We start from the raw sequence: 14,444 nt of genomic DNA, 5'->3' as shown, positions 1-14,444 counted from the left end.
ACCATTAATCGCATGGTATACAAATGATTAGATCATTGAAATTTTACCATGGCCTTGATCAGAATTTTACAATCAACAATCTTATGAAGGCACAATGGCATGGAAAATGAAATATAGGAGATGAGCAAAAATAGAAGTTAGATATAGAGATTGTGCATCATAAAAGGTGGTTTACAAAAGGGCTAATTTGTAAGAAGGTTAAAATTAATACATGGATATTTGAGGCATACAGAAAAAGGATATATCAAAGAAATTGAGGATCAACCTGAACAAAATTATACATAATATATGAAATTAAATGGATGTAGATTAATAAATGTTAATGACACAAAATTTGATTGCATTAATAGCAAGTTGTTTGCCCATTGGCAAATGTGGAAAATGAACATAATTGCCTACATTTTATAGCCAACAGCAAATGGACAGCCAGCTGATTGAGAGTCATAAAGTCAGTCATACAGCATGGAATCAGGCCACTCAGCTCAACCTGTCCATGCCGATCAAAATGCCCTATCGAAGCTAATTTCATTTGCCTACATTTTGCTCTCAAACAGTGTACCTTTCCAAGCGTATTTTAAATTCTGTTATAGTACCGGCCTCAGATATCTCCTCTGGCACCTCATTCCATATACCCACTGCCATCTGAGTGAAGAAGTTGCCCCTCAAGTTCCTATTAAATATTTGCCCTCTCACCTTAAACCTATGTCCTCTAGTTCTTGATTCCTCTACTCGGGTTAAAAGACTGTGCATCAATTCCCGTCATGATTTTATACATCTCCATAAAATTCCCCCTCAGCCTTTGACACTCTAAGGAATCAATTCATCGCTTGCCCAATCTCTCCATACTGTTCGGTCCCATTAGTCCAGGCAACTTCCTTGTAAATCTTTGTGCTAATTCCAGCTTAATGACAGCCTTCCAATTGCAGGGTGTCTAAAACTGAACAAAATCCTCCAAAAGTGGCCTCGCCAAGTCTTGTACAGCTGAAACATAATGTCACAACTATATTCAATACCCTGAATAATGAAGGCCAATGTACCAATAGCCTTTACTACCACCCTATCTACATGTAACACCACTTTGAGGGAACTATGTACCTGTACTTCTAGATCCCTCTGCTCTACAACACTCCCTGGGGTCCTACCATTCATTGTGAACATCAGGCAACACAAAATGCAACACCTCGCATTAATCTGCTTTAAATTTCATTAGCCATTCCTCAGACCACTTGCCCAGTTGATCAAGATCAGATCAAGCTGTAATTTTTGATAGCCATCTTCATTGTCTATACCTCCTACTTTAGTGTCATCTGCAAACTTACTAATCAAGCCTTGTACATTCTCATTCAAATCATTGATATAAACCACAAACTACAATGAGCCCAGCACCAATCCCTGAGGCAAAGCACTCATCGCAGGCTTCGAGTCTGAAAAAAACCCTTTAACCACCACCTTCTGCTTCCTTCCATGAAGCCAATTCTGTTTCCCGTCAACTAGCCCATGCAAACTAATCTTCACTTGACTGACAATGAGCAGGCTCTACCGTTAGATCCTTCCTGCATAGTTGTCATCTCACCCACAGTGCATGCTGCCTTTGAGGCAGCTGCGAAGAGGATGAGATGATTGCCCCCTTCTTTGTAGACTGCGGATTTGTAAAGAAGGAAAATGATGAAAGAGTCCTTGTCAAGGTTTATACCAAGCAGCTATGTAGCAAAGGACTCGTTAAACTATGGACTGTAACCAAGGCAAACATCAAGTGCTGTTGGAAGATCATCAACTTATCAAAGTCCCACTTCGGTCTGCCTAAAACTTGTTGGCCTTCCAAGGAGAATGTAGCAGCCTAGAAATGGAGCTTGATACAGCCAATGCAAAGGCTTTGTGGGGAGGCATTGCAGACTAAGGTCTTGCTGCCGCTAATATTTGTGGGCCTTGATCCAGTTTATCAGCCGCTCAAACACTTCTGTTTGTATGATTCAAAGAGGCCACAAGAGGTAGAATGGTGCTTTGTATCAGAACACTTAAAAAAATTATAACACTACAAATGTACAGACCTAATAACACAACAAATGTGAGGACTGAACGACATAATGAATATAAAGAAAGCCATGCATTGTTTTTTTGTACTTCCTCGATTAATGTTTTTATGAATAAAGTGTAATTTTGGAATAAAATTATTTTATTTATCAGACTTCTCTAATACTGTTGCATTTGCTTCCAGCACATTGTATTAGGATATAGTTTTCAATCTGGTTATTTCCCTTAAATCTTTCAATTTTATTATTTTGGAATATCATTTATTCTCTATGAATGCTTTCATGGATATCAATTGATTAAAATTCTTTGTCAATATTTAGTTGCCTTAATGACTATATGTTGAAATTTAACACCACTTTCTGACAATCCAGAAGGGTTGTTTTACCACGCTGAAGTGCTGATAACATTACAGCTTTGGTTCATGTTCAAATACCAGCTATTTTATTTGTGTATCCTGTCCACAATATCAGGAATTTTTGTTAAACAGTTAACACTGTAGTGCAAAACCTGCACTTGATTCTAATAGTTAAGAATATGTGGCTGTCCAAATCCATTTCCAACAATGGAGGGTTATGTTATGAGTGCAGGCAGGTGGGACTAAGGGAAAATAATTGTTCAGCACAGACTTGTAGGGCCGAGATGGCCTGTTTCCGTGCTGTAATTGTTATATGTTATATATATATATGTCAAAAGATAATTCTGTCTGACCTGACACCCAAGGTCCATATGTTAAGGAACAGTATGCTTTACCACTGCACCAGGCTCCCTTTTGCTTGGCTCAACATTTTCCAACCTTTACCTTTCCTGTCTGTGCATTTGCAAAATTATGTTTTACTGCACATTGCAGAGCAACTCGTATTGTAGCTACTAACCTGAACTAGATTATAAAGATATTCAAACTTTTTTTAAATTCCAAACCAAAGAAGAAGAAACTCAGAGTGGAGCCTTCACTTTCTGATTTCAATTTAAGGAACAGAAATTACCTCAGAGTTAATTTAACTTTAATAAATTATTTTCAGACTCAAATTATGAATATGGATTTGTTTGCTCTGTACCAGAATGTGCTTAGTAATACCATATTTACACAATACCATAGTAACACAATAATTTTCTGAAAGAATTATCAACTCCAATGCATGGAAGTAAGCTTCTCTACCTTGAGGAGAACCTCTTGGATGATGTTGAATGCATTGAAGATGGTGAATATATTGAAGATGGTGTCTTGAACCTGATGCGTAGTGCTTCTTCCTGTGGGAATTAACCATCATTTTGTCTATCTTCAATGTATATGTTCTTGAACCAGGTAGGATCCGAGGTGACTTGTTTCTAGTTCTGAGAGGTCTGAGGTGACAACCAAGTAATGTGTGGGAGCTGTAGACTTTCATAATTGAGACAGGAAGTGCCCGACAGTGGCTGAATGGGTAACTTAAGAGATGGTGCACTTCTCATGCAGGGATTCTGTGCAATCTCATGCATTGTCACCATTTTTAAAAATATAAGGTCATAAGTGATATTGGTAGAATTAGACGATTCAGCCCATCGAGTCTACTCCGCCATTCAATCATGGCTGATTTATCTCTTCCTCCTAACCTCATTCTCCTGCCTTCTCCCCATAACCTCGGACACCTGTACTAATCAATAATCTATCTATCTCTGCATTAAAAATATCCACTGACTTGGCCTCCACAGCCTTTTGTGGCAAAGAATTTCAGATTCACCATCCTCTCACTAAAGACATTTTTCCTCATCTCCTTCCTAAAGGAACGTCTTTTAATTCTGAGACTATGATCTGTAGTCCTAGACTTTCCTACTGGTGGAACATCCTCTCCACATCCACTCTCTCCAAGCCTTTCACTATGCTATATGCTTCAATGAGGTCCCTCTTCATTCTTCGAAACACCAGCGAGTATAGGCCCAATGCCGTCAAATGCTCGTTATAGGTTAACCTACTCATTCCTGGTATCATTATTGTAAACCTCCTCTGGACCTTCTCCAGAGCCAACACATCCTTCCTCAGATATGGTGCCTTATTACCAGCACCTTATAGAGCCTCAGCATTACATCCCTGTTTTTGTATACAAGCCCTCTTCAAATAAACGCTAGCATTTACTTTGCTTTCTTTCGTGTTCCATGTAAACCTTCTCCTCTTAGAGTGGTCATGGTCCAGGTATTCCCAAGAGTCAGTGGGATATTGGGTGTTGCATGTTTCCAAGGAAGTGAGTTTGTGAGATGGGGCACTCTTTCTGCTGCTTATGCAGACCTTGATGTGCTCTTGATGGGTAGACTTGAGTTTGTCAACGCCATTCAAAATGCTCCTTCTTCACTTTGAGACATGGATTCCCAAGAGTCAGGGAGGATGTTGCATTGATTCAGGGAGGTTTGGAGCATATCCTTGATAATTTTTCTCTGTCCACCTTATAATCGCTTCTCGAGTCAAAGCTTGGGATAGAGTGTCAGTTTCAGCAGCAAAAAATAAACTGTTTGAGAAACTCAGCAGGTCAGGCAGGGTCTGTGGAGGGAAATGAACAGATGATGTTTTGGGTTGGAACCTTTTGTTCAAAATTGGTGTTGACCGTGCGGACAACATAGCTCGGGCAATGTAGCTGACCGAGTGTGCTGGTCAACATATGTTCTATATGCTTGAAAGCCGCACTTCAAACAATTGTTAACTCGTTCATTCAGTCAACAAGAAATCTAGTATAGGAAGAATTGCAAAAGCTAATTTAAACCGAAAATCGACATAAAATGCTGGAGTAACTCAGCGGGACAAACAGCATCTCTGGAGAAAAGGAATGGGTGATGTTTTGGGTCGAGACATCGAGCCTGTCAGCAGCGCGTCAGTTTTTTTTTCACCTTTTAAATTTTTTTTAGTATGTTTTAAAGTATGTTTGTGATGTTTCTCGGTGTGTTTTGTGTGGGGGGGGGGGGGTGGTGTGGGGGGGGGTGAGGGGGGGAAACCGTTTTGGCCGACTCCTCCATGGAGAGGCGGCTTTTTCCAGGTCGCCTCCCCCGTGGCCTAACAGCAAGGATCGGCGCGGCCTTTCCCGGAGATGTGCCCGGGGCTTCAGCGGCGGGCGCAGCGTGGACTCTCGTTGTGGAGCGGGTGAGCCCTCGCTGGGGTTCGCTGGAGGGAAGCGCTCCGTTTTGTTGGCCCGGGGCAGCCGGCAGCCTGAAGCCACGGTCTGCACAGCTCCAGCTGACGCGGCGTCCGCAGCCCGGGATCCCTCATGGGGGACCCGGGGGAAGAAGAAGCCATCACTGCCGGCCCGCGGCCAACTTCTACCGCGGGTCTGGCATGGACTTACCATCACCCCTGGAGGGGAGCTTCGACCACCGGCCCTGCGGTCTGTGGTGCACCTGGCTGCGGCGCGGCGGGAACCTTAAATCTTCGCCCGCCGGCCTGCGGCCTACACCAGCCTGAAGCCGTGGTCTCCGGTGGGTAAGAGCCGATCCTGGACTTACCTTGCCTTTAACTTTGTCCCTTACCATCTGGACGCCCGCAGCAATGGCTGCGAAGGGTGGAGTTCCTGACCACGGGGGAAAATGGAGGAGGACTGGCCAAGTTCTGTGCCTTCCACCACAGTGATGAATGCTGTGGTGGATGTTTGTATTACATTTTTATTGTGGTTGTGTGTTCTTTATTATTGTACCGCTGCTGACAACCCAAAATTCCACCAACCCTGGTTGTGTGGCAATAAATTCTATCAATCAATCAATCAATTCAGACTGCAGAAGTTGACCCCAACCGTCACCCATTCCTTCTCTCCAAAAATGCTGCCTGTCACGCTGAGTTACTTCAGCATTTTGTGACTATCAACAACATATCTAGACTCCATTCCTCAGTAAACTACCCCATATAATCCTGGCATGAGGTTGAAAAGGCCTTTCATTTACTGAGAAACAACAAATCCCCTTGAAGAATTGAAAGTCCACCTTAAGTAAATTGTGACACAAATCCAGAATATTCCTGCTGAATGCCCCAAGAAGGTTATTTGCAAGAAGTTTCTTCAATTGTGCCCTGTGTCAAAATGCACACTCTATAAAGATGTGCAAATGCCACACTCATAACAAGCCCTGGACAACTTAGGAACAACAAAATACATTTTGCTCCATTACTCAGCAACTTTAGTACAACCAGCCAGAAACCATTGACAATTAATTTTGGGGCAATCACTTCATTCATTTGAGTGAGTATTCACCTTTCTGGAAAAGATACTAAAATATATATGTATGTCCTGGTTAAAGTAAAGAAACTTTATGTGAATACACATTACAATGAGAAACACACTGATAATGCAATTTCAAGAAATAGAACATTACATTTTCAATTTCCAATATTAATAATAATCAACAAAATATAAAATACTTAATTTTAGAGGGATGCAATTTGGCAAAACTAGTCAATGTGCATTGGCAAGTTGTCCATGCTGTTTGCATTTGCTCAGCCAAATGAATGTTTAGTGTCCTCTGAAATGTTATGTTCCCTTTGGGTCTAAATTCAACAAATTTCTTATACTCCTTATTTATGTAAATTGGATGCTAAAAAACGAATGAGATCATCCATCTTATTAAAATAATTATCCCAACAAGAATTTTTTAATGTTTATTTTGATTGAGCATTAAGGAGAGTGAATATGAAGAAATAAATTTGGAAAATAATTATTTCGAATAATGCAACTGCCTTGAACAAAGGATACAAAAACATCCCCCTATGCCTGTATTATAGAGTATGGACACTCAAAAAATGGTTTTAGCTGGATTTAAAGCTAAACCCCTGAAACATCACTTTACACAAGCATACTGTTGTGATGTTTACTCCTTGTGAGAAATGTTCACTACTTCAACCACACAGGCATACGCTTATAAGAGAAACAAATTAATAGCCCTATACAGAAAACGTACTTATTGATGAGTGAAGCCACTGATGAAATTAGACAATTGCTCTTAGAACATCAATACTGTGGAGTCAGGAAGAAATAAAAGTGTCAAAATCATAGAAAATTTAAGCTATGGGCAGAGCATTCGGCCCATTATTTGTGATTCAGTCGAAAAATATCAATCAAGCCTAATCCCAGCGACCAGCATGAGAACATTCGCCCTCCAGATCATTGCACTTAGAACGTGCATCAAATATGTTCTGAAATACAATGAGGTTTTCCGTTACTACTAGCATTCTATGAAAAAAAATGTCACAGTGGTGGAGTAACTCAGCAGGTCAGGCGGCATCATTGGTGAACTTGGATATGTGAATTTTGGGTCGGGACCCTTCTGCAGACTGACTGATGGGGGAGGGTGTGAAAGCCAGAAGAGAGGTGGGGGCGGGATAAAGCCTGGCAAGTGATAGGTGGATATGGGTGAGGGAGATTTTTGATGGGGAGATAGTTGGACAAAGGCCAGACATGAAAAGACAAAACAAATATGAGATAAGGATAGAAGAGGTATGTATTGTGAAGCAAGTGGAAGGAATATAGGTGGAAGGGGATTGGGGAAGGTAGGAATTGAGTGTAATTCCAGGTGGTGCACAGGGCAAGTAGAGGGAAAAAGGGGAAAGAAGGAGGGATGTACATACCTAAAATTGGAGAATTCAATGTTCATATCTTTAGGTTGTAACCTACCCAAGCGGAATATGAGGTATTGTTCCTCCAGTTTGCGTGTGGTTCCACTCTGGCAATGGAGGGTGTCAAGGACAGAAAGGTCCGTGTAGGGATGGGAAGGGGCATTTAAATGATTAGCAACTGGGAGGTCCAGCAGGTCTTGGCAGTTCACGTAGTCTCGCTGATGCAAAGGTGGCCAAATTGCAGTAGATGAGGTACACATGAACTTCTGTCTCACCAGGAAGGACCACTTTGGTTTCTGGATGGATGTGTGGAAGGTGTTATAGGAACAGATGTTATATCTCCTGCAATTGCAGGGGAAAGTAACTGAGGAGGGGGTGGTTGGGGTGGGAATGGATGAGTGAACATGGTGTCTGTGGAAGGCAGAAATGGGTGAGGATGAAAAGATGTCACTGGTGATGCATTCTTGTCGAAAGTGGCGTAAGTGTTGTAGAATGATGCGGTGGATCCGGACGTTAATGGGGTGAAAGGTAAGGACTAGAGGAATTCTATCTTTCCGTTTGGGGAAGGAGGAGCAAGAGCACAACTACAAACACAGAGGAGACACGGTGACAGTGGGGAGGAAGCAACATTTACTAAAGAAAGAGGACATCTTGGCTGTCCTAGAATGGGCATTTAGGAATGGAAACTCATTCCTTCCCATTCAAACCGCCCCCGCTCCAGGACTTTCCCTTAAGCACATTGGATGTAAAAGCTATCTCTATACTTGCTCCCTCATATCCAACCATGAACGCCCAGCAGTGCTTCCAGGTGAGACAGAGGTTCACGTGCACATCCTCTAACGTCATCTACTGCATTCTGTGTTTCTGATGTGGTCTCCTTTACATCAGTGAGACCAAGCATACACTATCTGACTGTTTCGCCAACACTTGTGCTCGGCCTGCCAAGGCCTGCTGGATCTCCCGGTTACAAACTACTTTGATTCTCCTTCCCAATTCCATACTGACTTTTCTGTCCTTGGCCACATACAAACTGGAGGAACAGCACCTTATGTTCCACTTGGTTGCCTACATAATACCAGTTTGAACATTAAATTCTCCAATTTTAAGTAACCAAACCAGCCAACCTCCCCCCACCAGCCCCCACCCCACCCCCCCCCCCCACCCCCCACTTCTCACCCCCATTTTTCCCTCTCTCATCCCTGTTCCCCGCTTTCACGCGCCAGTGTCTCCTCTCCTCCTCCCTCTAACACTGCCACCTGCCACCTATGTTCTTTCCCCTGGTTTCACAATTCCACCTCTTCCATCATCTCACACTTTTTGTCTTCATCTCTGACCTTAGTCCAAACATCTGCCTATCAAAGACCTCCCTTACCTATATCCACCTACTACTTGCCAGACTTTTCCGTCTCCACCTTTCCTTCAGCTTTCACCTCCCACACCTAACCATGTTCTCCAGAGAGGCTGCTTGGCCTGCTGAGTTACTCCTGCACTTTGTGTATTTTTGGTTAACCAGCATCTGCAGTGCATTGTGTCTGTTACCTCTTTATGCAGTGAATTCCAGATTCCCTGTACTTTCTGCATGTAAACATGGTTCCTCAATCGCTCTCTAATTTTATCAATTATTTTAAAACTATCTTCCTTGCTTTTTGGCCGCTCAGCTGCTTTGCCTGCTTTATATACTTCAATTACAGAGCCCCTCAGCTTTCTTTGTTCCAAGGAAAACCAATGCCTATGCAATCTTCAGTTAGAATTTCAAATTCTGAGTCCAGACATCGCTACACATTTCCTCTGTACCAAAACTCCACGACAAATCACATTGTTTCCGTAATGTGATGACCACAACTATAAGTGGCATACTGTGTTTGCCATAACCTCCCTGCTCATATGTATCCGAGCTAATAATAGAAAGCATTCAGTTTATTATCTTGCCTCACCTCACACTTCTCTGAATTGAATTCCATTTTGCCACTGCTCTGCTCAAGTGAATGCACCAGCTGTATCCTCCTGCATTTAAAGAATTCTCCTCACTGTCAACCACACAGACACTTTTTATATCATTTTCAAATTGCCATAACATCTGTGCACGTCTACGTCGAAAATATATACTCCAAAAAAACAAGGGACCAAGTAATGATCCCATTAATATCAGCGTCCTGGACAAAAGTACATTAATCAGCCTTTATAATCTGCTTCTGGCTATTGAGACAATTTTGCATTCAATTTGCCATTATCCCTTGTATCTTTGGAACATTTTTTTATTACAAATCTGCCATGTAGGCATCTTTCAAAATCCTCACTAAAATTGATGTCGTCTGACTCAAACTGCAACAAAAAATGCAGTCATGTCTTAACCCATTCTATTCTGTGATATTCTAAATGAAGGTGTACTACCTCTTGGAACTGGCCTGTAATTACTTGGTTTATACCTTCCTTTTAAGCATTAATACAATGTTAGCCATCCTCCAATGCTGTTGTCTGTTCCTATAGTCAGGGAGGATTGAAAAATAATGGTCTGAGTTTTTACAATGTTTTCCCTTCCTGCTCTTAACAGCATGAATATATTTCATTTGGGCCTGCCATTTATCCACTTTCAAATATGCTATAGAGCTTCATACTTGATAGGTTTATCCTATCCAATATTTTTCTCTCTTCCTTAACTACAATGTTTTGTGAAGACAGATTCAAGTATCCATGAATGCTTTTGCCATCTCTCAATAATTGTCAGAATTTTCTATTAAACAAATCTGCAATTAATAATTACTGTCTGCTTCAAATATTTATCTCTGACAGAGAACATGTGATCTATTTTATTTTTCTTTGAGTAAATTATACTTTCTTTTCTGCACATAAGAAAGAAAATATAGTGAAGGTGAATAATTTCTGTTCAGTTTTACTGAATGGGCATCCTTTGTTTTACAGCTACATCTTTATCTTTCAATTTACTTGTATGTATGCTGTTGCCAAATTTGAAACTGTACAACTCCTATTGACTACATAGCTGACTGACCTGCTCTGAAGGATACATTTCCTATCAGCATTAATCAACTTTGATAAGAATTCAGTGAAGGCTCATTCTATCTGAAACGTGATTTCTATTATCTCAGCAATTCTCAGAATGCTCTATTAAACAAATCTACAAATCAAGTTAAGAATTACTGTCTGCTACAAATATTTATTTCTGACAGAGAACCTGTAAAATATTTGACAATGCCAAACTGATACTCATAAAAATAAAAGTTGCTGTTTTGTTATTTCTAACACAGCATCAGCACAAGGCAACTGATTATTATACCTGATAATCAGCCTGTGTGTAGACCATAAGGCATCAATGATGTCTTGGAATCCATGCCTTGGTGTTTTCTCATAACAGTTCAAGCTGGCTAGAACAGTGTCTTGAAATCTGGATCCCAAAGGCTTCACATGAGCCAAGAAGCATTTGTGGGGGTTATTTCAAATGGGCCAAGGATCTTGTGCTCAACTTCAAATTGCTCATCTTACAATTACTACACCCCAAGAGCATTGATATGGAAGATGGTCCCATTAATATTATGACAAAGAGTGCAAAACATCCAGGTTTTAGGCTCTTACATTTTATACAAACATCGGTACACTTTCTGCAATGCAAATCCAATCAAATCAGGTGCACATTCACTTTGCCTTGCACCAGTCACTACTCATCACCGACAATTTCTGCTGCAGTTCATCATCATGGCTCACTGTTAGTGCACCATCAATGTTCCTCCTTAATGTTTCTGTCTACTTTCTGCGAAATATATACTGATGGATGATTCAAATATAGAAAGTAATACAAAGGGTGCTGGTGATTAAGTGTATGGACATGATGATATAACACACTGCAAATCACAAATATTTGAATATTATGGGACAAACCATAATTTCTATGCTGCCTCCAAGCTCCATAGATCCCATGCCTTTCAAGCTCTCCTGAATAGACGACTGTAGTTTCCTCATATAAGGTCAGGTTGTTATGGTCTGAAGTCCATCACCTATTGCAGTTACAGCCCGCCTATTATTTTCTGGGTTTGCCTTTAAACATAAAAATAATGAGGATTGATACATGGCAAATTATCCCATGTTCTCAAGTGTGTTCAGTTGTTTACATTCTCTCCTTTACAGCATGTATAAAATTGCATGTTACTTGCATAACTGTAATTTCTTGTAAGTATTTGCCGACAGGACATAAGTTGTGTAGCATCCGATGGTATCAGTGGTTAGACTTTCTTTACACTTAACAAAATTGCAAATTAAACCAATGTGCAAGTTGATACTTCAATGCAAGGAAAAGAAAAAGTCACCCAGGGCTCGAATGAACAGGACAAGCAACTGGTCTGAGCAAAGGATTATGCAATTAACTGGAGATTGGGAAGAAAGAATGGAAAAGATGAATTCAAGTCTAAATGAAGTGCACAAGAAAAAATAAAAAGGAAAGAAGACTGAATTGAGAGCAGAGAGAAAAAAAGAGGTGGTAAACAAACATTCAAAAGACATTTTGAAATTTAATTTAATGGTCTATATATTCCCATTATATATGATCTGACTAAAGCTCCAAACTTGCAATAACTATTCTATTATATTCCAGAAAGATTGAATAAGATACTGCATGCTGCTAAAAGGTAGATAGTTTAGAGTGGATTGGGGTTAACTTTCGATGGCATTTATTTTACACCAGCTACGCAAGTACAGAAACGTACTGACACTCAATGCATTTCAATGGTGAAACATTCAGCAAGAAATGGTTACTATGTGTTCACAGTGAGGTGGGTGACACAGAAAGCAGAATTTTTGTATTTTACTAATGCTTGTTCTTTTCACCTGAAATTTGTGGAAGCCCCATTACTGACACAAATATCTTGACACACAAATCTGTGCTAATATTGCTCCCTAACTGCAACTCATTATGTATTGATATTTTGCAGGTACAGATTTGACCTACTGGCAATTGAGACCAAGTTCACAATTTCTCATATTGATGCCTTTCCCCACCAAAAAGATTCCAATGTTTCACTGGAAGTTCAAGAAAGCTCAGATATCACAAATGTCCTTTGTTGAGAGTAAGCCCCATCTCTAATGCCAACATAAAATATCAACAGTTGTATTAGAGAACTGACATTTTAGTTGGCTGGAAGGTTCCACAGTATTTTTGTGTATTTATATTTATTATATTTAATTTATTTTGTCCCTGTTTCTATTAATAATTTCCTGAAGCTCATGTGCACTGTGGTGATTTTGTTGGTGATCAGTTAATCTGATCTAGTGCAATCCCACCCTTTTTACTTCTGAGACATTCTAACCAGACATAGAGATTACCACCAACAAAAATGGGACGTTTGTTTATAAATTAAGCAACAAGTTAATCTAAGACTAAAACTGACACACCATAACAATACTCAATGCAGAATTTCATGCTCAATAGGTAGCTCCAAATGTGTTGTACAGTATTGACTGTCTTGTCCTGACAAAAGCTTTTCATTGTACCTCGGTACACGTGACAATAAACTAAACTAACTACTCTGCGTCTGAAATTCAGTACTAATACACAACAGGATCCTTCAGTGTTTGCTCAAAATGTAGGTCTCAGTAAAAGGAATTTTATCTCCGGGCCTTCTTTAACCCACCTCTGGTATGATAGTGTGGACTGTATTGTGCACAGTATTTGCGGAGTTTAGATTAACAGGTGACTCAGCAGTTCCATAGAATGATAAAAATAAAGCCATGCCATGCAACTGTGGGATTAGGAATCCCACATGTGATTTCTCACATGGTGAATTACCAATTTCACCTGGAAAAGATACTGGCGGATGTCTGAAGTGTTTTCACAAGGGGAATCATTAAGGGATGAGGCCAATTTGTCCACTAAACTGCAAAGAGTAGAGGGGAAGACAATGTCATCAAGAGCAAAGGAATGGTTAGATGTGTTAAGAGGCTATGAAGTTTAAGAGGAAGATCCGGCATTTTAATGGTTTGAAATTCTGGTCCATGGTGAGTTTAAATAAAAAATAGAAATGAATTAAAATAATTGAAATGTCACATGCTAGTAAATAAATCCACCTATTGGCTGCCTGTAAAGAAAAGCAAAAGATGCACAAAAAACTGAAGGAAAAAATCAGTTCAAATTTGAGGATAATGCCCTTCATATTCTTACAAATTATTTGATTTGGTTTTAGTATTATAACAGTATTATAGTATATATAGCTTATAACAAAAGAATGGGAAATAGGATAAGATGACTGACACAAGTGCAACTTGTCAAATGGCTCTTTGTAATCTTATGATAATTTTTTTATAATACTACTGACAACTACAATCACAATATGCACAGCTGCATTTTATGAATTTCTTCCAGTAACATCTTACACACACTGTTGTTTGAATCAAAGATATACCACTGGGTGGCGCCATCAGTGAATGCAGCCTCGCCAACGATCTGTCTGTCTATTTGTCTTTTTTGTTTTTTTTTAGTGTGTTTTTAAAAGTTTGTGTTAATGTTCTCTGGTTTGTTTTATGTGGGGGGTGGAGGTTGAGGGGAAACTTTTTTCAATCTCTTACCTTGCCGGAGATGCGATTGTTTTCTTGATCGTATCTCCGGTCGCTCTGTGGCCTAACATCATGGAGCTGACGGCCTTGCTCGAGACTGACTTTGAGCCCCACCGCAGGGTCGTGGACTTACCATTGGAGCCTGCGATCCCTTGCCTGGGATCGATGCTCCAACCGTGGCAAGCTGATTTCAACATCGAGGAGCTCGCAGTCTCGAGTAGAGACTGATGTCGGGAAGCTCCTAAGTCGCAGAAGGTTCGAGTAGCACCAACCCGGGGTCCGATCGCTCGGCGCGGGGGTG

General features: G+C 40.5%; 1 protein-coding gene across 2 annotated transcripts in view; it reads right to left on the bottom strand.

Moving 5' to 3' along the window:
- Positions 1-14,444, bottom strand: part of LOC129712778 (transmembrane protein 196) — a 29,294-nt gene that overhangs the window by 6,479 nt on the left and 8,371 nt on the right. The window contains exon 4 of one of the 2 annotated variants that reach the window (XM_055661512.1): positions 8,966-11,635. The exons of the other annotated variant lie outside the window; for it this stretch is intronic. Coding sequence (XP_055517487.1) covers positions 11,567-11,635 — 69 coding nt within the window. The 3' untranslated portion in view covers positions 8,966-11,566. Of the gene's footprint in view, positions 1-8,965; positions 11,636-14,444 lie in introns of those variants that run through there. 2 annotated transcript variants of the gene reach the window in all.

This window comes from Leucoraja erinacea, chromosome 2 (assembly GCF_028641065.1).
Source record: "Leucoraja erinacea ecotype New England chromosome 2, Leri_hhj_1, whole genome shotgun sequence".
Taxonomy (NCBI): domain Eukaryota; kingdom Metazoa; phylum Chordata; class Chondrichthyes; order Rajiformes; family Rajidae; genus Leucoraja; species Leucoraja erinaceus.
Note: the sequence above shows the minus strand (reverse complement) of the source record. Positions and strands in the feature narration are given on the sequence as shown.